General features: G+C 50.1%; 1 protein-coding gene across 1 annotated transcript in view; it reads left to right on the top strand.

Annotated features, from left to right (window-relative positions):
• The window catches only part of ARHGEF37 (Rho guanine nucleotide exchange factor 37), a 53,869-nt gene extending 45,127 nt beyond the window's left edge, over positions 1-8,742 (top strand). Inside the window, exons 11-13 of the mRNA XM_023226972.2 lie at positions 449-644; positions 2,536-2,693; positions 5,753-8,742. Of these exons, the coding sequence (XP_023082740.2) occupies positions 449-644; positions 2,536-2,693; positions 5,753-5,962 (564 nt within the window). The 3' untranslated portion in view covers positions 5,963-8,742. The remainder of the gene's footprint in view (positions 1-448; positions 645-2,535; positions 2,694-5,752) is intronic.
• The last annotated feature ends 7,679 nt before the right edge of the window (positions 8,743-16,421 follow it).

Raw genomic sequence — 16,421 nt, 5'->3', positions numbered from 1 at the left:
TTCGTGTGTATGTGAAATCCATCATGTGCTGGCCCTGGCTGGCTATTTAAGAAACCAGATGAATAAGGTCTGGTGCCCACACGAAACTCACATTCTGATGGAATTGAAAGACCTGTCCAAGGCATTCTGCCATGGGATAACTTAGCCTGATGGTATGGGCAGAATTTAGGGCCCAATCCTAGGAGTTCAGTAATTGAGAGATTTCAGAACTTGAATTGGAATTTTAGAGAATCCCAGAAATTAGAAGTTTCTTTCAAAATGCCATTGGCAGCTAAGAGCCAGCCATCTGCTAGTGAGGGCCCTGTTGCCCTGATCAGGGTGGGCCCTTCAGTGGCAGAGTTAGGATCAGGCCCAGTACTCCTGGCTCTCAAAATGTGAGCAACTGTGGGTGCCAGCTTTGACAGGTTTATTCAAGAACTTGTGTCTGTCTCTGCTCCTCCTCTCCCAGCCGCTCCTTCCAGGGTCTGAACGCCAGGTGCAGGCTCTCCTGAGCAGGTATGGTCCTGGGAAGCTGTACCAGGTGACAAGCAACATCAGTGGGACTGGGACTCTGGACCTGACTCTGCCTCGGGGCCAAATTGTGGCCCTCCTTCAAAACAAGGACACCAAAGGCAATAGCAGCCGCTGGCTGGTGGACACCGGGGGTATGTGGGCCTTTGTGAGCCCTTCTTCTCCTTCTGGGAAAACCACCCCACAGAAGCCAGTGCAGAGACCCGGGCACTCTTGTGGGCCAAAGTCTGGCTATGCATTCCAGGATGGGAGTAGGCACAAGTGATACACACAGGGCTCAGGGCACAGTCACCTTCGAGTGACTCCGTGGGGCATGAAAAACCAACAAGAGAAATTCAGGCGTTCATCGCAGGGTCTATCATGAAGCACCTATGGTGTGCTGGGCGCTGAGCTTGTGAGACAAGGCCCTGCCTGGAGGGCCTTGCAGACCACTGGGGTCAACAGGGCTATATGGAGAGAACTCCAGGACCACCCTGAAAGAGGGAGATGAGCACAGAGATAGAATGCTCGGACCCTGGCTGCACTGCCAGAAGTCTGATGTGCAGAATGAGGGGAGCGGTCATCCTGTGCACTCAGTACTGGTCATGGCCTCGGGGAGTGCTGCTGAGGTCTGGGTGCCCCACTGTAACTGGGAACTGGGCTGGAGGGAAGTGGCACCATGAATCCAGGTGAGAGGGCCCAGGAGAGCATCTTGCGAAGAGGGGTGTGTGACCCACAAGATGAGGGGTGCATGAGATTATTGTCAGGGGATCCACAGACAGTTTTTCCCCCCTCACACAGTGTATTATAATTGTTGCTGAAGCATTTTATTTATTTATTTATTTATTTTATTTTATTTTTTTTTTTTGAGACGGAGTCTCGCTCTCTCACCCAGGCTGGAGTGCAGTGGCCGGACCTCAGCTCACTGCAAGCTCTGCCTCCCGGGTTTACGCCATTCTCCTGCCTCAGCCTCCTGAGTAGCTGGGACTACAGGCACCCGCCACCTCGCCCGGCTAGTTTTTTTTTGTATTTTTTAGTAGAAACGGGGTTTCACTGTGTTAGCCAGGATGGTCTCGATCTCCTGACCTCGTGATCCACCCGTCTCGGCCTCCCAAAGTGCTGGGATTACAGGCTTGAGCCACCGCGCCCGGCCTTGCTGAAGCATTTTAATGTGTATTAGAAAAAAGATAAGTAGTCCATAATTCTATGATTATAATCATATTATTATATAGTACAAGATGAAGTTTTAAAAAGTGAATCAATTAAAAAATTAAGAAAGCAGTACAAATCAGACAGAAGTCATGAAACAGCACTTCCATGACTTAAGGTGGGAACAATAGAAAGGGGAATTAAGCAAGGCCCCCCAGGCCAAGAGGACTGGATTTGGATTCCAGCTCCACCACTTTGCTGACCGTGTGATCTCAGGGAAGTTGTGCAGCCTGTCTGAGCTTGCGTGGTTCAACGTAAAATGGAGATGATATTACTGGCTGCTCTCAAAAGAGTTGATGTGAAGACTATGTAATCAAATGCTGGCTCTGTAGTTTGGCACGCCCTCAGGAAGTGATAGCCATTCATAACGACATCAATCAGAACAGCACTGGACTAGTTGCTACACACGAAGGAACTGAGATCACGTGGAGAGAAGAAAGGCAGTCTGCCTCCTGGGAAAGGCAGTCCTGGGGAGAGGAAGCAGCTGTTACTCTGGGCAGACACCAGAGGCACGTGGGAGCTGGCGGCTCATCAGGCTCATCAGGAGATGAGCAGTTTTCATGCCAGTCCAGGGACAAAATTTTAATCTTTATCATAGTTGATCAAATGGAGTGGGCTGTCCAGTAGGGAACGAGCCCCCCATCACTGGGGTGTGTAAGCAGAAACCAGAAACAGTGAGTGTGGGGCAGGGGGGTTCAGGGTTCCTAGATGATCTTTTCAGGTTCTCTTGGGTGTTGAGAAGCTGTGTTGGAGACATTTACATCCATTGATTTTCTTCCCCATTAAAAGAGACGGGAAGGTGGCCTGCAGTCCGCTAACCTTCTGCATGCTCCCTAGGACATCGTGGGTATGTGCCAGCTGGGAAACTGCAGCTGTACCATGTGGTCCCCAGTGCAGAGGAGCTCAGAAGGCAGGTGGGGCTGAACACAGATCCCCGATGTCTAACACCGGAGCCCAGCCCAGCTCCAGCGCCCTCTATTCCCACCGTGAACCAGGTGAGTATGGGAGAGGGCTAGGGGCTTCTCTCCCCTTGGCCGTCTGGACTGTGGCTTGGATTTTCCTTCTCTCTCAAAGTCTATGCCCCTCCTATCTGGTGGAGCTGCCACTCTGTGAGACCAAGGCCTTGATCAGTGGCCATGCCAGTGTCCCAGCCAGGAGTGGGACCTGAAGAAAGGGGCCTCCAGCCCCTACCACAGCAACCACAGAGAACTAACTCCTCGTTCCCCATCAGCAGGGCAAGTGAGATTCATTCATTCATTCATTCATTCATTCATTCATTCATTCATTCAATATTTGCCAGGCACTGTACTAGATGAGAGATACAATGATGAGCAAGACGAAATCATGGTCTGTGCTTCCCTCAAACTTCTAATCTGAGAGTAGGGGAAACAGTGATTGATAAAATAATTGCATGACTAACTGAAGTTAAAGTTAATAGTAGAGAGAAGTACCAGAGCCCTAGGTGTAGAGAGGTCCAGGAAAGGTTTTGCTGAGAAGAATAGTGCTTTTTCTCAAACAGGAAGGGAGAAAGGAAATTAATTGGATAAAGAGGGTGTACTGGGATGCAGATGGAAAGAGCTCAGCAGAAAAGGCCCAGTGACAGGAGAGGGTAGGAGGTGCATGAGGAACCAAATGAAGCCCGTGGGGCCGGAGAAGAAAGGGGACAGACTGGGATGTCATCCTGCTGGAGAGGTGGGCAGGGACAGGCCAGCAGGGCCTTGTGGCTTTGGCAAGGGTGTCAGTCTCAGTCTTTCTCTGAAGAGCAATGGGCAGCATGTGTATGCATGTTCATGGTGGCATTATTCATTGCAGCCAAAAAGTAGAAACAACCCACAGGCCCATCAACATGAATGGACAAACACAACGCGAGCTCTTCGTACAATGGAATATTATTCAGCCATAGAGAGGAATGAAGCACCAGTACATGCTGCAGCACAGACAAGCCTTGAACACATGCTGCTAAGTGAACAAAGTCAGATGCAAAAGGCCACATAGGATTCCATTATGTGGTTGTCCAGAATGGGCAAATCTGTAGAGATAGAAGCTGAATGAGTGTTTGGCAGGAGCTGGGGGTGGAAGGTGGGGAACGGGGACTGCTAACTGGTGTGAGATTTCTTTTTGGGGGTGATGAAAATGTTCTGGAATTAGATAGTGGGGAGAGTTGCATGTATCTGTAAATATACTAAACACCTCTGAATAGTACACTTTAAAAGGGTGAGTATTATAGAATGCGAATTATATCTGAAAAATAAAGTGTTTGGAAGCCATTAAACGATTTGGCTTTGCAGGGATGGTGTCCATGAGCAGGGAAGAAGTTCAATGGGATGTTGGAAGGATGGGATGAGACAGTAAAGCTGGGCTGCATGTATTGTGAACCTCCCTCAATGGTGGCTGCTCTCACAGTGATTGGCAGTTGAGGGTGGTGGGGGGTGCACCGCAGAGGAAGCAGGAGCGACAGAAAGGGTCTGGACAGACTCGGATGCCTCGGGCTGGGGTGGCTGGAGGAGCCTGCAGCAGGCTGTGAGTGCTGCATAGGTGTCTGGGGACCCTCTGCTCTAGAGCTTGTGCCACACCCACCGGGAAGGCTGTCAGACCAGCATCCTCCAGCAGTAGCCAGAAGTAAAGCACCGGGGGCTACAAAGGACCCACCAGAGCCCCACTGGAGGGCCTGACCACCCAGCTCAGCTTCTGCCCCAGTGACTCTGGGGAAAGGAATTAGGGTGCCCCTGCCGCCCAGCTCCAGTCAATGTGGGTGGTGTCTCAGGGAATCCCCATCCAGGGGCTCATTTGGGTGAGCTCAGCTGTCTATCTACACAAGCATATCAACTGCTTCCTCTGGGATTTTATGGGACTTGCCCGGGATCATCCCAGCCCTTCCATGGTGCTTAATGTTCCTGAGGCCTGACCATCGGTAATAACAATAATTGTAAAAACAAAAAACAAACAAACAAAAAAAACTGAAGCAGCCTGCTTAAAGCCCTATACATATATTCCTTCATGAAATTCTCTCAATTACCTGAAGGGGATGGGACCATTTCCTCCATTTTGCAGATGGTAAAACAGGCTCAGAGAGGTTAAATATTAGCCTAATAAATGCCATCCTCGCCAGTTGTTTTCTCTAGTTCAATTTCTCTCTTTCTCTCTCTTTTTTCTTTCTCTCCCTTTCTTTCCTTCCTTCCTTCCTTCCTTCCTTCCTTCCTTCCTTCCTTCCTTCTCCTTCTCTTTCTCCTTCTCCTTCTCCTTCTTCCTTTTTATTTTTTTGAGACAGGGTCTGGCTCTATGGCCCAGGCTGGAGTACAGTGGCATGATCTGGGCTTACTGCAGCCTCAACTTCCCAGGTTCAAGCAATCCTCCCACCTCAGCCTCCTGAGTAGCTGGGATTACAGGTGTGCGCCACCATGCCTGGCTGATTTTTGTATTTGTAGTAGAGACAGGGTTTCACCATGTTGGCCAGGTTGGTCTCAAACTCCTGATCTCAGGTCATCCGCCCCCCTCTGCCTCCCAAAGTGCTGGGATTACAGACGTGAGCCACCGCGCTTGGCCCGGTTCTATACTTTTCTGTAAAAAGTAAACAAGTTACCCAAATCCTTGTCTCCACTTTCAGCTGGCAAACTGGCCTGGGCAGCTCAAACCGTTAGATCTGGAGAGGGAGAGGGTGCTGAGTCTGCTCAGTGATGTGGCAACAGTGGATCAAAAATCTCTGTTTGGAGGTCAGACAGGCCTAGATTCACTGCTGTGCAATTTTGAGTAAGTTCCTTGACTTCTCTGATCCTCATTTTTCTTATCTGAAAAATGGAGCAAATAGAATGATAGAATTATTGTGAAAACCCAAACCCAATAGAGTGCCAGGACAGTGCCAGTCACATAGTATGGGCTGTAGTACTAGCAGATGCAGCCATTGCCTTTAGCACAAAAGATGTACTTGGAAGGTGATGAGCATCCAGCAATGGGGATGAGAGCCAGGTGGCTGGGAACAGGATAAACAGCCTCTCTGGATTGAATCTGTCTACCTTCTCACCCTGACCATTTCTGTGTCACTCCCCATGTGTTTCAGGTCATAGCCGTGTACCCTTTTGTGGCCAGAAGCAGCCATGAAGTGAGTCTGCAGGCAGGCCAGCCCGTGACCATCCTGGAGGCCCAGGACAAGAAGGGGAACCCAGAGTGGAGCCTGGTGGAAGTGAATGGACAGACGGGTTATGTGCCTTCTGGCTTCCTGGCCAGGGCCCCAAGCCCAGTTTTGTGGGGCTGGAGTCTGCCCTCTTAGGGTACCCTCCGTGGAGCCCACATTGCCAAGTGATGGGGGAGGCTTAGAGGCTCTGACTCTGGAGGGAAAAGAAGCAAAGGAAAGGTGGAGGTGGAAGGGAAGACCAGGCCAGGGTGGGGGAAGCACACTCAGGAGGCAACCAGAAGACGCGGGCGGGCCTCGCAGAGTGCTTGGTGTGGCGGGGGCACAGGAGGCTCCAGCCAGGACTGCTCATTATGTCTGCATAAAGAATTCATTCCGACCTGGGGTCACAATGCACTTGGACGGCAGGTCAGAGCTGATTGGCCAGGACTCTCCATAGCTTATGGCCTGTCTTAGCTGTGCCTCCATCCGGGCCTGCCTGTGGGCATGGGCCACACAGGAGAATGCTACCTGTGTGCTGTGTGGTTGCAGGAAGCGGGTTCTGGAGGAGTCCAGAACTGCCTGGTCAGACAGTTCATTTCCTACACATGGTATCAGGAGACATCATAACCAACGAGTCAGCTTTTATTTTTCTATGCTGGAAGCTGAGTTGATCTTGGGCAGTGACCCACTGGGAGCCCTCTCAAGTGGGGAAGCCGTGGATTCATCGGTGTGGCAGAGAGGTTCCCAAGACTCTTGACTGGTCCTGGGAGTGGGTGTGACCAAGTCACAGTTCTGGAATGTGTGTAGGCAAATTCAGAGGCTGTTCCAGGGAAGAGGGGATTTTGATGCTGTGTTAGGTGGGGTGTGTGAGGCTGTTGGCAGCAGGTGAACAGCTGCTGCTGTGTTCTCTGGACTAGGGAACAAAGGAGTATGCAAATCATAGAGGAAACTCTGGGAAGGTGGTGATAAGTCCTGGTGCATGGGGAGGTTAGGGAATGGCTTGCTTTCCTGTTTCTGGATAGCAGGGGAGCCAGGGGGAACCCCCGGTGGTTTTGGGTGGCCCCGGAAGTCCTGGAGGCAGCCGTGGATGTGATGCAATTGCCTGTGGGACCTTAGATGTAGGACACAACTTCAGTGTTCCATCCAGAAAGACCTAACTCACAGGGTTGTGCTGAGAATGACGTGAGGCTAAGCATGCAGAGCTCCCTGTAAACTGTGAAGTGTGATATAAATGTAAATGGCAGCAGTGATCTCAGGGTGGCCCCCACCTGGCAGCCCTCCCTCATGCCCATGCCCATGGCAGCAAACCTTGTTCATCAGTATGGCTTTCTTTCCTGTACCCGGGATCTAGCTTGGGCGCCTTCTCAGTACTGCATTCTACATAGCCAGCCTCTTCAACTTGGTAAGTGAGCCACTCCATTCTAGAACCTGGAAATTGGAGCCTCTCAAAAACAGTTCCTGTTCAAGGAGGACTGACCCGCTGGGGCAATGTTGGGTACAGTGCAGTCACTGCTTGGGGTTGTCATATCTAGGCTATTGCTCTGGGCAAAGATAAACTGCAAGATTCACAGAAATGGGAAAAGGTGACCAAGTGTGATCTTATACAACTGACAAAGTTTGTCATCAACCCAAGATAGAATGTGTGTCAAACAGGAGGTAGTTTAGATATATTTCCAAGAACGTGTCTATGTTATAACCATAGTGCCTAAGCAGTGAGCTCTGGTTTTCGAAGGGCTTTTAAGAAATATATACATGTCTGTGTCAGACAGTCTATAACTGGCCTCTTCTGGACCTGTTAAAGCATGAAGACTGCATGATACAAGAGGAATGAAGCCCCTACAGTTCCTTTCTCAGCAGCGAATTCACTTTAGAGGATGCTCTTGACTCATTCTCCCTGCTCTTTCCCGCTCAGATTTCTGATAAAAATAAAAAGCATAGGGGAACAGATAATGAAATAGGAAACCCACTCGTGGATTCCACAGCTACCTACCAAGAGCCTACTGTGTGCTAGAATTGTCGCTCAGGGGTTCTCAATGTAGCTGCTCACTGAAGTGACCATGGCAGGTTTCAAATGGCAGAATCCATGCTCCCTCCCACCCAGAGATTCTGATGAAATTGGTTTTAGGGTGTGGTTGGGCCTCAGGAATTCAGAAAACTTCCCAGATGCTTCTAATGTGCAGCCAGGGTTAAGGACCTCTACCCTAGACACAAAGTGTTGGACAGATAGACCTGGGGCCAGAGATGGCCATGAGCTGTAAGCTAGGATGTGCCCCAACTGAGCTCTGCACTAGCTAGTTCAAACAGGCGCTTTAAAGGCAATATGAAAGGGGACAGCCTGTTCTGTCAGGTCTCAGAATGTATATTTATTAAGTGCCATTAAAAGGGACCTGAACAAAATTGGATGTCTTGTAGGCAAAAGGGAGGAAAATAAAATATACTTGGAATCAAGTCTATGTCATGAAGGGAAAATAAAAATGTATTCAGTAGCGTGTGGGTTATGGTTTCTCATAGACCAGGGGATAAGATTAAAAGTCACTGAAGAGTGGGAAAATGCATATTGAGAAGATGAGAATGGCCTGTATTTTCTCCAGGGGAATCTGTGTAATATGCCTTTTCCCTCTCCAAATGCCTAGAACCACGGCACTGTGTCTTATTTATTTCACTGTTGGGCTGTCACATACTAAACTTGCAAAGATATTTGCCTGTGAACTGAACAAGACTTCCAGGAGTTGAAGTCTGATTCACAAGGGTACCCCTTGCCTCCCATGATGGAGTGAGAACTCTTAAACCCCTCAGGCCCCAATTCAGTTGTGGACATGAGGACAAGATTACAATATCAAAAGAAAGATGAATGAATTCTTGGTTAATATGACGAGCACCAGCTCAACGAGTAACTGATGTGAACTGCCAGGAATAAAGGACTTCAAAGATGGAAAGTCTCTGGAATTTGTGTGACTCTAACCACTGGGTAGCCAGATACCCTGCTGTGCCATTTGTTTGCTAGACACTTGCTGTATATAAAAATGACATCTTGTTTGCTCAAGTATCCATTTAATGGACACCCTTCATGCCTCAGGGAGCTGGCCTGAGCTGCTGGGGGATACAGAAATAAATTAGACAGATGAGGCCCTGTCTTCCAGATCCCAGTCTCTAAGGGAGGCAGATGAGGCAACCATCAATTAAACGCTGTGTAAGTGTCAGGATGAAGTAATGGCAGGTGCCACACAAGCCAGGGAAGGGGCCTGCCTCTGACTCAGACTTGGCAGCCAAGGAAGGCTTCCTGGAAGAGGTGAAATCCAAGCTGAGGCCCAGTGGGTGGTTAGGTGAAGATGGCAGACAGAGCACATTTGGAGGCCCAGAGGTGCAGCAAACATGGCAAGGAGCCTTAGATTTTATTCTGAGCGCAGTGGGGGAGGCATGAAAGGGTTTGAAGCAGAGGAGTGATGTGCTTAGGGTTGTACTTTGGGACGACCACTAAGCTCTGGCTGTGTGCCTTTGTGCCCACAGGCAACTGCATGCTCCTTGAGGCTGTAATCCCAGCACTTTGGGAGGCCAAGGCGGGTGGATCACAAGGTCAAGAGATTGAGACCATCCTGGCTAACACGGTGAAACCCTGTCTCTACTAAAAATACAAAAAATTAGCCGGGCGTGGTGATGGGCGCCTGTAGTCCCAGCTACTCAGGAGGCTGAGGTGTGAACCCAGGAGGCGGAGCTTGCAGTGAGCCAAGATCGTGCCACTGCACTCCAGCCTGGGGGAGAGAGCGAGACTCCATCTCAAAAAAAAAAAGGAAGAAAAAGAAAAAAATCTGAGTCCAAGACCTACTTGGCCATAGGCAAGCAGCAAATGCCTTGACTATGGATGGACAGTGGTTTCTATGTATGAAGACATCTGCTAATGGCTCCCAGGCTGCTCTGTCCTCTCCACTCAGACTCAAAAGTACTCACTGCAGAGTTCTGGCCCGTCTCAAGGGATCCCTGGCCCCCTCTACCAGGACTTAACTTCTAACATGAAAGAGTCATTTTAAGGCCTCTTGTGGCAGAAAAGAGCCTAAAATACCCCGGGCTGGGGCGAAGGAAAGAGCCGGATTCCGCTCCTGGCAATATCATGGAAGCTGGGATCCTGAACGATTTATTCACTTAACCTTGCTCATTTGTTTTTTTCTTATCTATAATTTCCCAACTTACCTTTTCTGTTTTCTCATCTGTAAAATGGATACAATAATTCCTGTTCTCTCAGGGTTGGTAAAAGGATTAAATGACAGACAATCAGTGTGCCTGGTGGTAGATGTATCAGGAATATCACTGACACGCATCGATGGCACAGGAGAAAACTAGGACCACCAGGTGGCAGCAGGGCTTTTCTGATCAGCTAAGGGACGGCTGGGAAGCGCCTTTGGGACCAATCTGAAATGCCCATGGTGCCAGGTAGTTAGTGGAGATGAGAGGAAGGGCCAAGTAAAAGGTATTAGGGGATGATAGGGGCTGTATTGACCAGAGCATCCACACTTGGTCTGAAAAGCTGTAGCTTCTTGGCACCAGCCAACTGTTCCCACATCAGAAGGAGGGCGCCGTGGTACCATTCTGATATTTCAAGAGAAGCTGCCAGGAACCAGAGTTTTTGTTTGTTTGTTTATTTATTATTATTATTATTATTATTATTATTATTATTATTATTATTAGAGACAGAGTCTCACTCTGTCTTATCCAGGCTGCAGTGCAGTGGCACGATCTTGGCTCACTGCAGCCTCTGCCTCCCGGTTCAAGCAATTCTCCTGTCTCAGCCTCCTGAGTAGCTGGGATTGCAGACGTGTGCCACCACACCTGGCTAATTTTGTATTTTTAGCAGAGATGTGGTTTCACCATGTTAACCAGGCTAGTCTCAAACTCCTGACCTCAGGTGATCCACTTGCTTCGGCCTCACAAAGTGCTGGGAATACAGGCGTGAGCCACTGCGCTCGGCCTGTTTTTGTTTTTTCATGTGACATCTTCCATGTGGAGATCGCGTGGTCCACAACAGTTTGCCTCCTTGCATATTCTGCCTGAATGTGGGTTGAATGTTCTTGGTGGAGATCTCTGAAGAATGACTTTCACATCTTTGTTTTTCCTGTGAAATCCCTTTCTGTGTCCTCACTTTAATCATCCCTTCATCAGACATTAATTTCCCTTCCTTAGATCTCCAGGAAACATCGTTTCCTTTGTTAATGTTATTATTGTTGTTATTGTCTTCAAAGTTTTATTGTTGGTCATAGTTTCTGACCCACTAGACAGGCTCCCCATAATACTTAGCATACAAGGTTCTTTGGAGAATTAAATGAGATGCTGACATAAACCCCTTAGCCAAGCACCCAGCTCATTAGTGCTCAATAAACTTACTTGTCATTATTATAGGGACTTCCGAGGAGATGCATGAAGTTTAGAGGAAGATTTGCAGGGCTTGTCTGCCTCCCTCTATGTGGGATGCTGATGAGGCCACTCTCCTATGTAGAAGAAGGCCCCTTGTCCTGGGTCCTGAGGGCTTAGCTGGGGTTGGGCACAGCTCTTCACTCAGAGGCTGCCGTCACACCCCACAGGCATTCCTGGGGCTTTCCTTCCTCTGCCATCCCTGGTGCTGCCAGGCTGGGGCAGTGCTCATGGGCACAAGCACCCCAGGGTCTCCCCGCCTCTCTCCAGCCATAGGGTGTTCTGGCATCCACTGCATCTGCACAAGGACAAGCCGGGCAGGTAATCAGGCATTAAGCAGGCACACGGGATACTGATGGAGCACTTCCTCTGGTCATAGGCTCAGGGCGCTTTGCCGCCAGGAGCATCCTTTCAGGTGTTTCCCGGGGATGCAGCAGCTTTGAGGCAGACGCCAGCAAGAGTCTGCTGGAGGCTTCAGTAGACGCTTAGGGAATGAAAAGTGGGGACCAGGTTTGTCCCTGGTTTGTCCTCATAGACTGTCACTTATGGCTGGGCTTAGGAGCACTAGCTGCTGGTGTTCAGTTAATCCTGGAGGTCTCAGGCAGGACATCTCAGGGTCCTTCTGGGTTCCCCATCTTGGGCCTGTCTGCCTGTCATTGGTCCTCCAGGGTCTGGATATCCTCAGGGCCTGTGAGTGGAAACTGAGTTGTAAGCAGTGGTTGCCAGTTTGGGACAGCCCTGACCCTCAGGCAGGCTGGGCCGGGGGAAACCCAGGAGTGGTGCCCTCCCATCCTGAGCAGCTCCTGTCTCCAGAGGTGGGTTGTTCGCTTGCTTACCATCATGTTTGTTCCCTGCCTTGCTCTGCTCTGTGCTGCAGGGAACTCCATTTTCCCAGCTCCCCTCCCCCCTGGCTGCCTGGTAGATTTGGCCCATGGGAGGCACTGGCAGGTGGGAGAAATGCCACAGTTTCCCCCCTCTCTGCTTCAGGTAGCATCTCTGCCAGTGGCTGGTCTCCTCCGTGGTCCCAGCTCCCACTGGACAGCCCCTCCCTCGTAGTCCCAGGTCCCATCAGACAGGTCTGGCTGTGCTTCCAGTTTCTGTCTGGTGACGCCAGATCCTAGACACTAGGATCTTTCCTGCATCCCTCCAGTGGAGGGGTTGTAATATCTTTCTGCTACTGTTCATCTCTGGAGTGCTTCTCAGATCTTTCACCTGTGTAACCTACTCCCTATAATGAATTCCTTCTGTTCTTTTTTAAAATTTTTTAGATGGAGTCTCACTCTGTCACCCAGGCTGGAGTGCAGTGGCTTGATCTTGGCTTACTGCAACCTCCAGCTCCTAGGTTTGAGCAATTCTCCTGCCTCAGCCTCCTGAGTAGCTGGGATTACAGGCGCCCACTGCCATGCCCGGCTAATTTTTGTATTTTCAGTAGAGACAGAGTTTCGCCATGTTGGCCAGGTTGGTCTCGAATTCCTGACCTCAGGTGATCCAACCACTTAGGCCTCCCAAAGTGCTAGGATTACAGGTGTTAGCCACCACACTCAGCCCAAATTCCTTCTGTTCCAATGCAGAGAGTGGTTTCTGCTTTCTGACTGGACAGCAAAATACCACTCAGGAGCCAGGGCTGCGGGGAAGGGCTGAGTCTTGGGGCTATGGGATCCCTGGCACCTCCCTGGTACCTGGTCCCTCAGGCAGCCCAGCCCTTGGGGAACAATGGCAGCCATCTCTAGGTCTGTCTGCACCTTCCCTGGTTCAGGGGGCTGTCAGACCTTCCTACATGGAGCTCTTGGAATGTCTTCGGTCCCAGAAGAGCTGAGCTGGTCATGCTCCAGGATCAGTGGCTGTGGTAGTCTGCTGAGCTTCCCCAGTCTTGGCTGGCTGAGACCATTACCGCCAAGCCCAGAGCAGACAAACACAGAGGAAATCCAAAGGCACTGTGTCAGTGCAGAGCCAGGCTTTGGGGAAGGGCCAGGCCCTACAGCCCTGGGGGAAGGGAGGAGGAAACACAGTTTTCCAGTCATGATGCCTCAGCAGCATGTGTCTGGCCTCAACTCAGAAGGGGCAGTGAGCCCCAGGTTTGGGAGATGGGAAGTGGGATGGGGCTTCTGGCCAGGGCAGAGGCCGCTGGTCTTGGGGTCTCAGGGCTCCTGGGCACATCAGTAGAGTCTCTGGCGTGGGAATAGAGCAGCACATTAATAGCAGTAACTGCAGCCTCTATTCACTACTCACAGTGCTGTTTGAGGTTAAACGAGGGAATCCACTTGACAGGACTAATTCAATGCCTGGCACATGGGAAGCTCTCAAGAGCTGCAAGCTAAAAGACCAAACACTAATCTCAACAGCAGCCAGCTGCCATAGGCCTCACGCTGTTGGGCTGTCATGAGACTCGTGGTCCGGATGGAGTCCCAGGCCTCTCCCCTGGGGCAGGGCTGGAGCTGGGGACACAGACCCAGCTAGAAGAGGGCCGCGTCAGGTGAGGGATCCCGGGAGTTGGGAGGGCACGGTGATCCTGGGACACACTCCCCAGGGATGCGGGGGAGGCAGCAGGTGTCCAGCAGGCAGTTGGAGCCATTGTGGGACACTTGGGAATGGGCATCTCCTAGTGTCCAGGCAGGTCAGAGGTCAGAACCAGGTCAGACTGCGGGCAGCAGGGTTTCAATCTTTGGTTGGGGTTCAAGCACTAAGCTCTGGGGAAGGAGAGATCAGGCCGATGAAAGATACAGAGATCACAGCAGGAGGCAGCATTGAGAACTGGGCACAGGGTTAGAGGATGACTGTCAGTGCAGGGGACTTCGTACTGGGCTCTGGTGGCTGCTCTAGAGCTGCTTAAAACCCTCTCATCTAAAGACAGGATGGTCTGAGGGAGCCATGTGGGGCCAGACGTGGGAGAGGGTCTCAGGATGAAGAGGTGGTGGTGGTATATAGAAGGCCAGACTTCCCATGCAAAATGCTCTCGTTCAAATCCTGTCCGCACATTTACCGGCTGTGCGGCCTCTGTCAAGTTGCTTAATCTCTCTGAAACCTCACTTTCCTCCGTGTGGGCAAATCAGGGAAGAGTCCTGCTACAAAGTTGTAGGGATGTCGACACAGGATACCTCATGGGAAACTTTGGCACTCTATCTGGCACATAAAAGTGCTTAATAACAAATTGATCCTTGGCCACACAAGCCAGTTTTGATCCCTCCCACCCCCTTCCCGGTATTTCTTCCAAGTGTTGCAGGCAGCAGCCCCACGCTCACACCCGTTGTGCCTTCAGCTTTCTCCCTCATGCCCATGGCTCTGACCCTTCACCGTCGGGAATTCTGAAAAATACCCCATGGCTGCGTGAGTTCTTTCAAAACTGAAAGCAAGTAGATGTCTTAAGAGGCCAAAGGTTGTTCCCTTGGGAACGTAACTGTGACCGTGTCCTCAAATGCTCTCTGGCGATCGGTCGGCCATCTTGAGTTACTGCAGTCTCCTGGCGCCTCCCCGGTCTGCCATGGTGCGGTTGCAGCCGATCTAGTTGATTGGCCGGCCTGTGAGAGTGCGACTTCCCCCTACTTTTTTGTTTTGTAATTTTTTAAATCAACTTTCTAAATGCTTTTATTTCCATTTTTTGTCCTCCCTGCTCTCAAAAAAATGTCATGAGTCAGAATAGCAACCATAAAATAAAAATACAAACACAGACCAGGTGCAGTGGTTCAGACTTAAAGTCTCAGCACTTTGAGAGGCTGCGGCGGAAGGATTGCTTGAGTCCAGGAGTTCGAGACCAGCCTGGGCAACATGATGAAACCCCGTCTCTACAAAAAAATACAAAAACTAGCTGGGCATGGTGGTCCTTGCCTGTGGTAGCAGTTACTCGGGAGGCTGAGGCGGGAAGATCACTTGAGCCTGCTGAGGCTGCAGTGAGCTCAGATCTCACCACTGCACTCCAGTTTGGGCGACAGAGAAAAAAAGTACAAACACATTCATGCACACACACACACACACACACAATTGGAAAAATCTCAACATCCATCCCCTTCTTTTTACACCCCCTCATCCCACCTCCCACACCAGAGAGAGATTCCAGGGTGTGGAATTCCCCTTAGGAGCAATGTGCCCCCACCTCCACCTTGAAAATCACAGCTACCAGCTGAAAGCAGTTTGTCCAGACTTTCTGTCGTTTATGCTGTGGGTATAATTTTTTTTTGTTTTTCTTAATGGATAACAATATGCATGTAATAAATTATTTTTAATAAAATTGGATATGAAATTTAAATTATATAATCCTCCCCCAAAATTTGGTCACATTTCTTTAGCCCCCTGTAAGGTACGACATTAACAACAAACACCTACCCTGCAACTTGCAGCTTGCAAACACCTAACCTGCAATTTACTAACAGGGAAAGACCGTGGGAAGAGAGGCTTTGGGGTCACACACAATTGTTCCCGCCAGAAACATGGGCCTCATCCCTGATTCCTCTCTTCCTCTCAGCCCTTCACATTCAATCCTTTCATTTTCCCTCCTAACCCTATCTGAAACTGGTCCACTTCTGCTCCACCTCCACCCTCTCCACCACTTCACCTATCATCTCTTGTCTGGACTCCTGACGGTCTCTGCTCCCACTTCGGCCTTTACCCACAACCCACTCTCCATAGAGTAGCAAAGTGATTCTTCGAAACAGGAAATTGGAGAGTGTCAGTCCTCTGCTGAAAACTGTACCAAAACCCTAACTCCTTACTCTGAACTAAGAGGCCCTAACTGTCCCACTCACCTTGCACAACCCTCCCCTTGGTCACCATATGAGGGCCACACTTGCTCTCTCTCTATTTCTCAGTGATTCTTAACTAAGCTTATCCCTGACTCTGGGCCTTTGCACTGCACTGCCTCTGCCTGTTCCCTTCCCTGGAATGCTCTTCCCCCAGATCTGCCCGTGGCCAGTTTTCCTTGCCATGAAGGTCTCAGCGTAAATGTCAGCTCCTGTGTGACGCCTTCGCTGACCACTCAATCTAGTGGCCTCCAGCCCTCCCCATTTCACTCCTCACCACTCACTGTTGCATCACACTGTCTTACTTTCTTTTTTTTTTATCAAAATAAAACCTTTTTTTTTTTTTTGAGACAGGGCTTCGCTCTCTCACCCAGGCTGGAGTGCAGTGGTGCAATTTCAGTTCACTGCAACCTCTGCCTTCTGGGCTTAAGTGATTCTCCCACCTCAGCCTCCCGAAGAGCTATACCACCATGCCCAGCTAATTT

This window comes from Piliocolobus tephrosceles, chromosome 4, assembly GCF_002776525.5.
Source record: "Piliocolobus tephrosceles isolate RC106 chromosome 4, ASM277652v3, whole genome shotgun sequence".
Lineage (NCBI taxonomy): Eukaryota > Metazoa > Chordata > Mammalia > Primates > Cercopithecidae > Piliocolobus > Piliocolobus tephrosceles.
The sequence above is the reverse complement of the archived record's forward strand: the minus strand, read 5'-3'. Positions and strand labels throughout refer to the sequence as shown.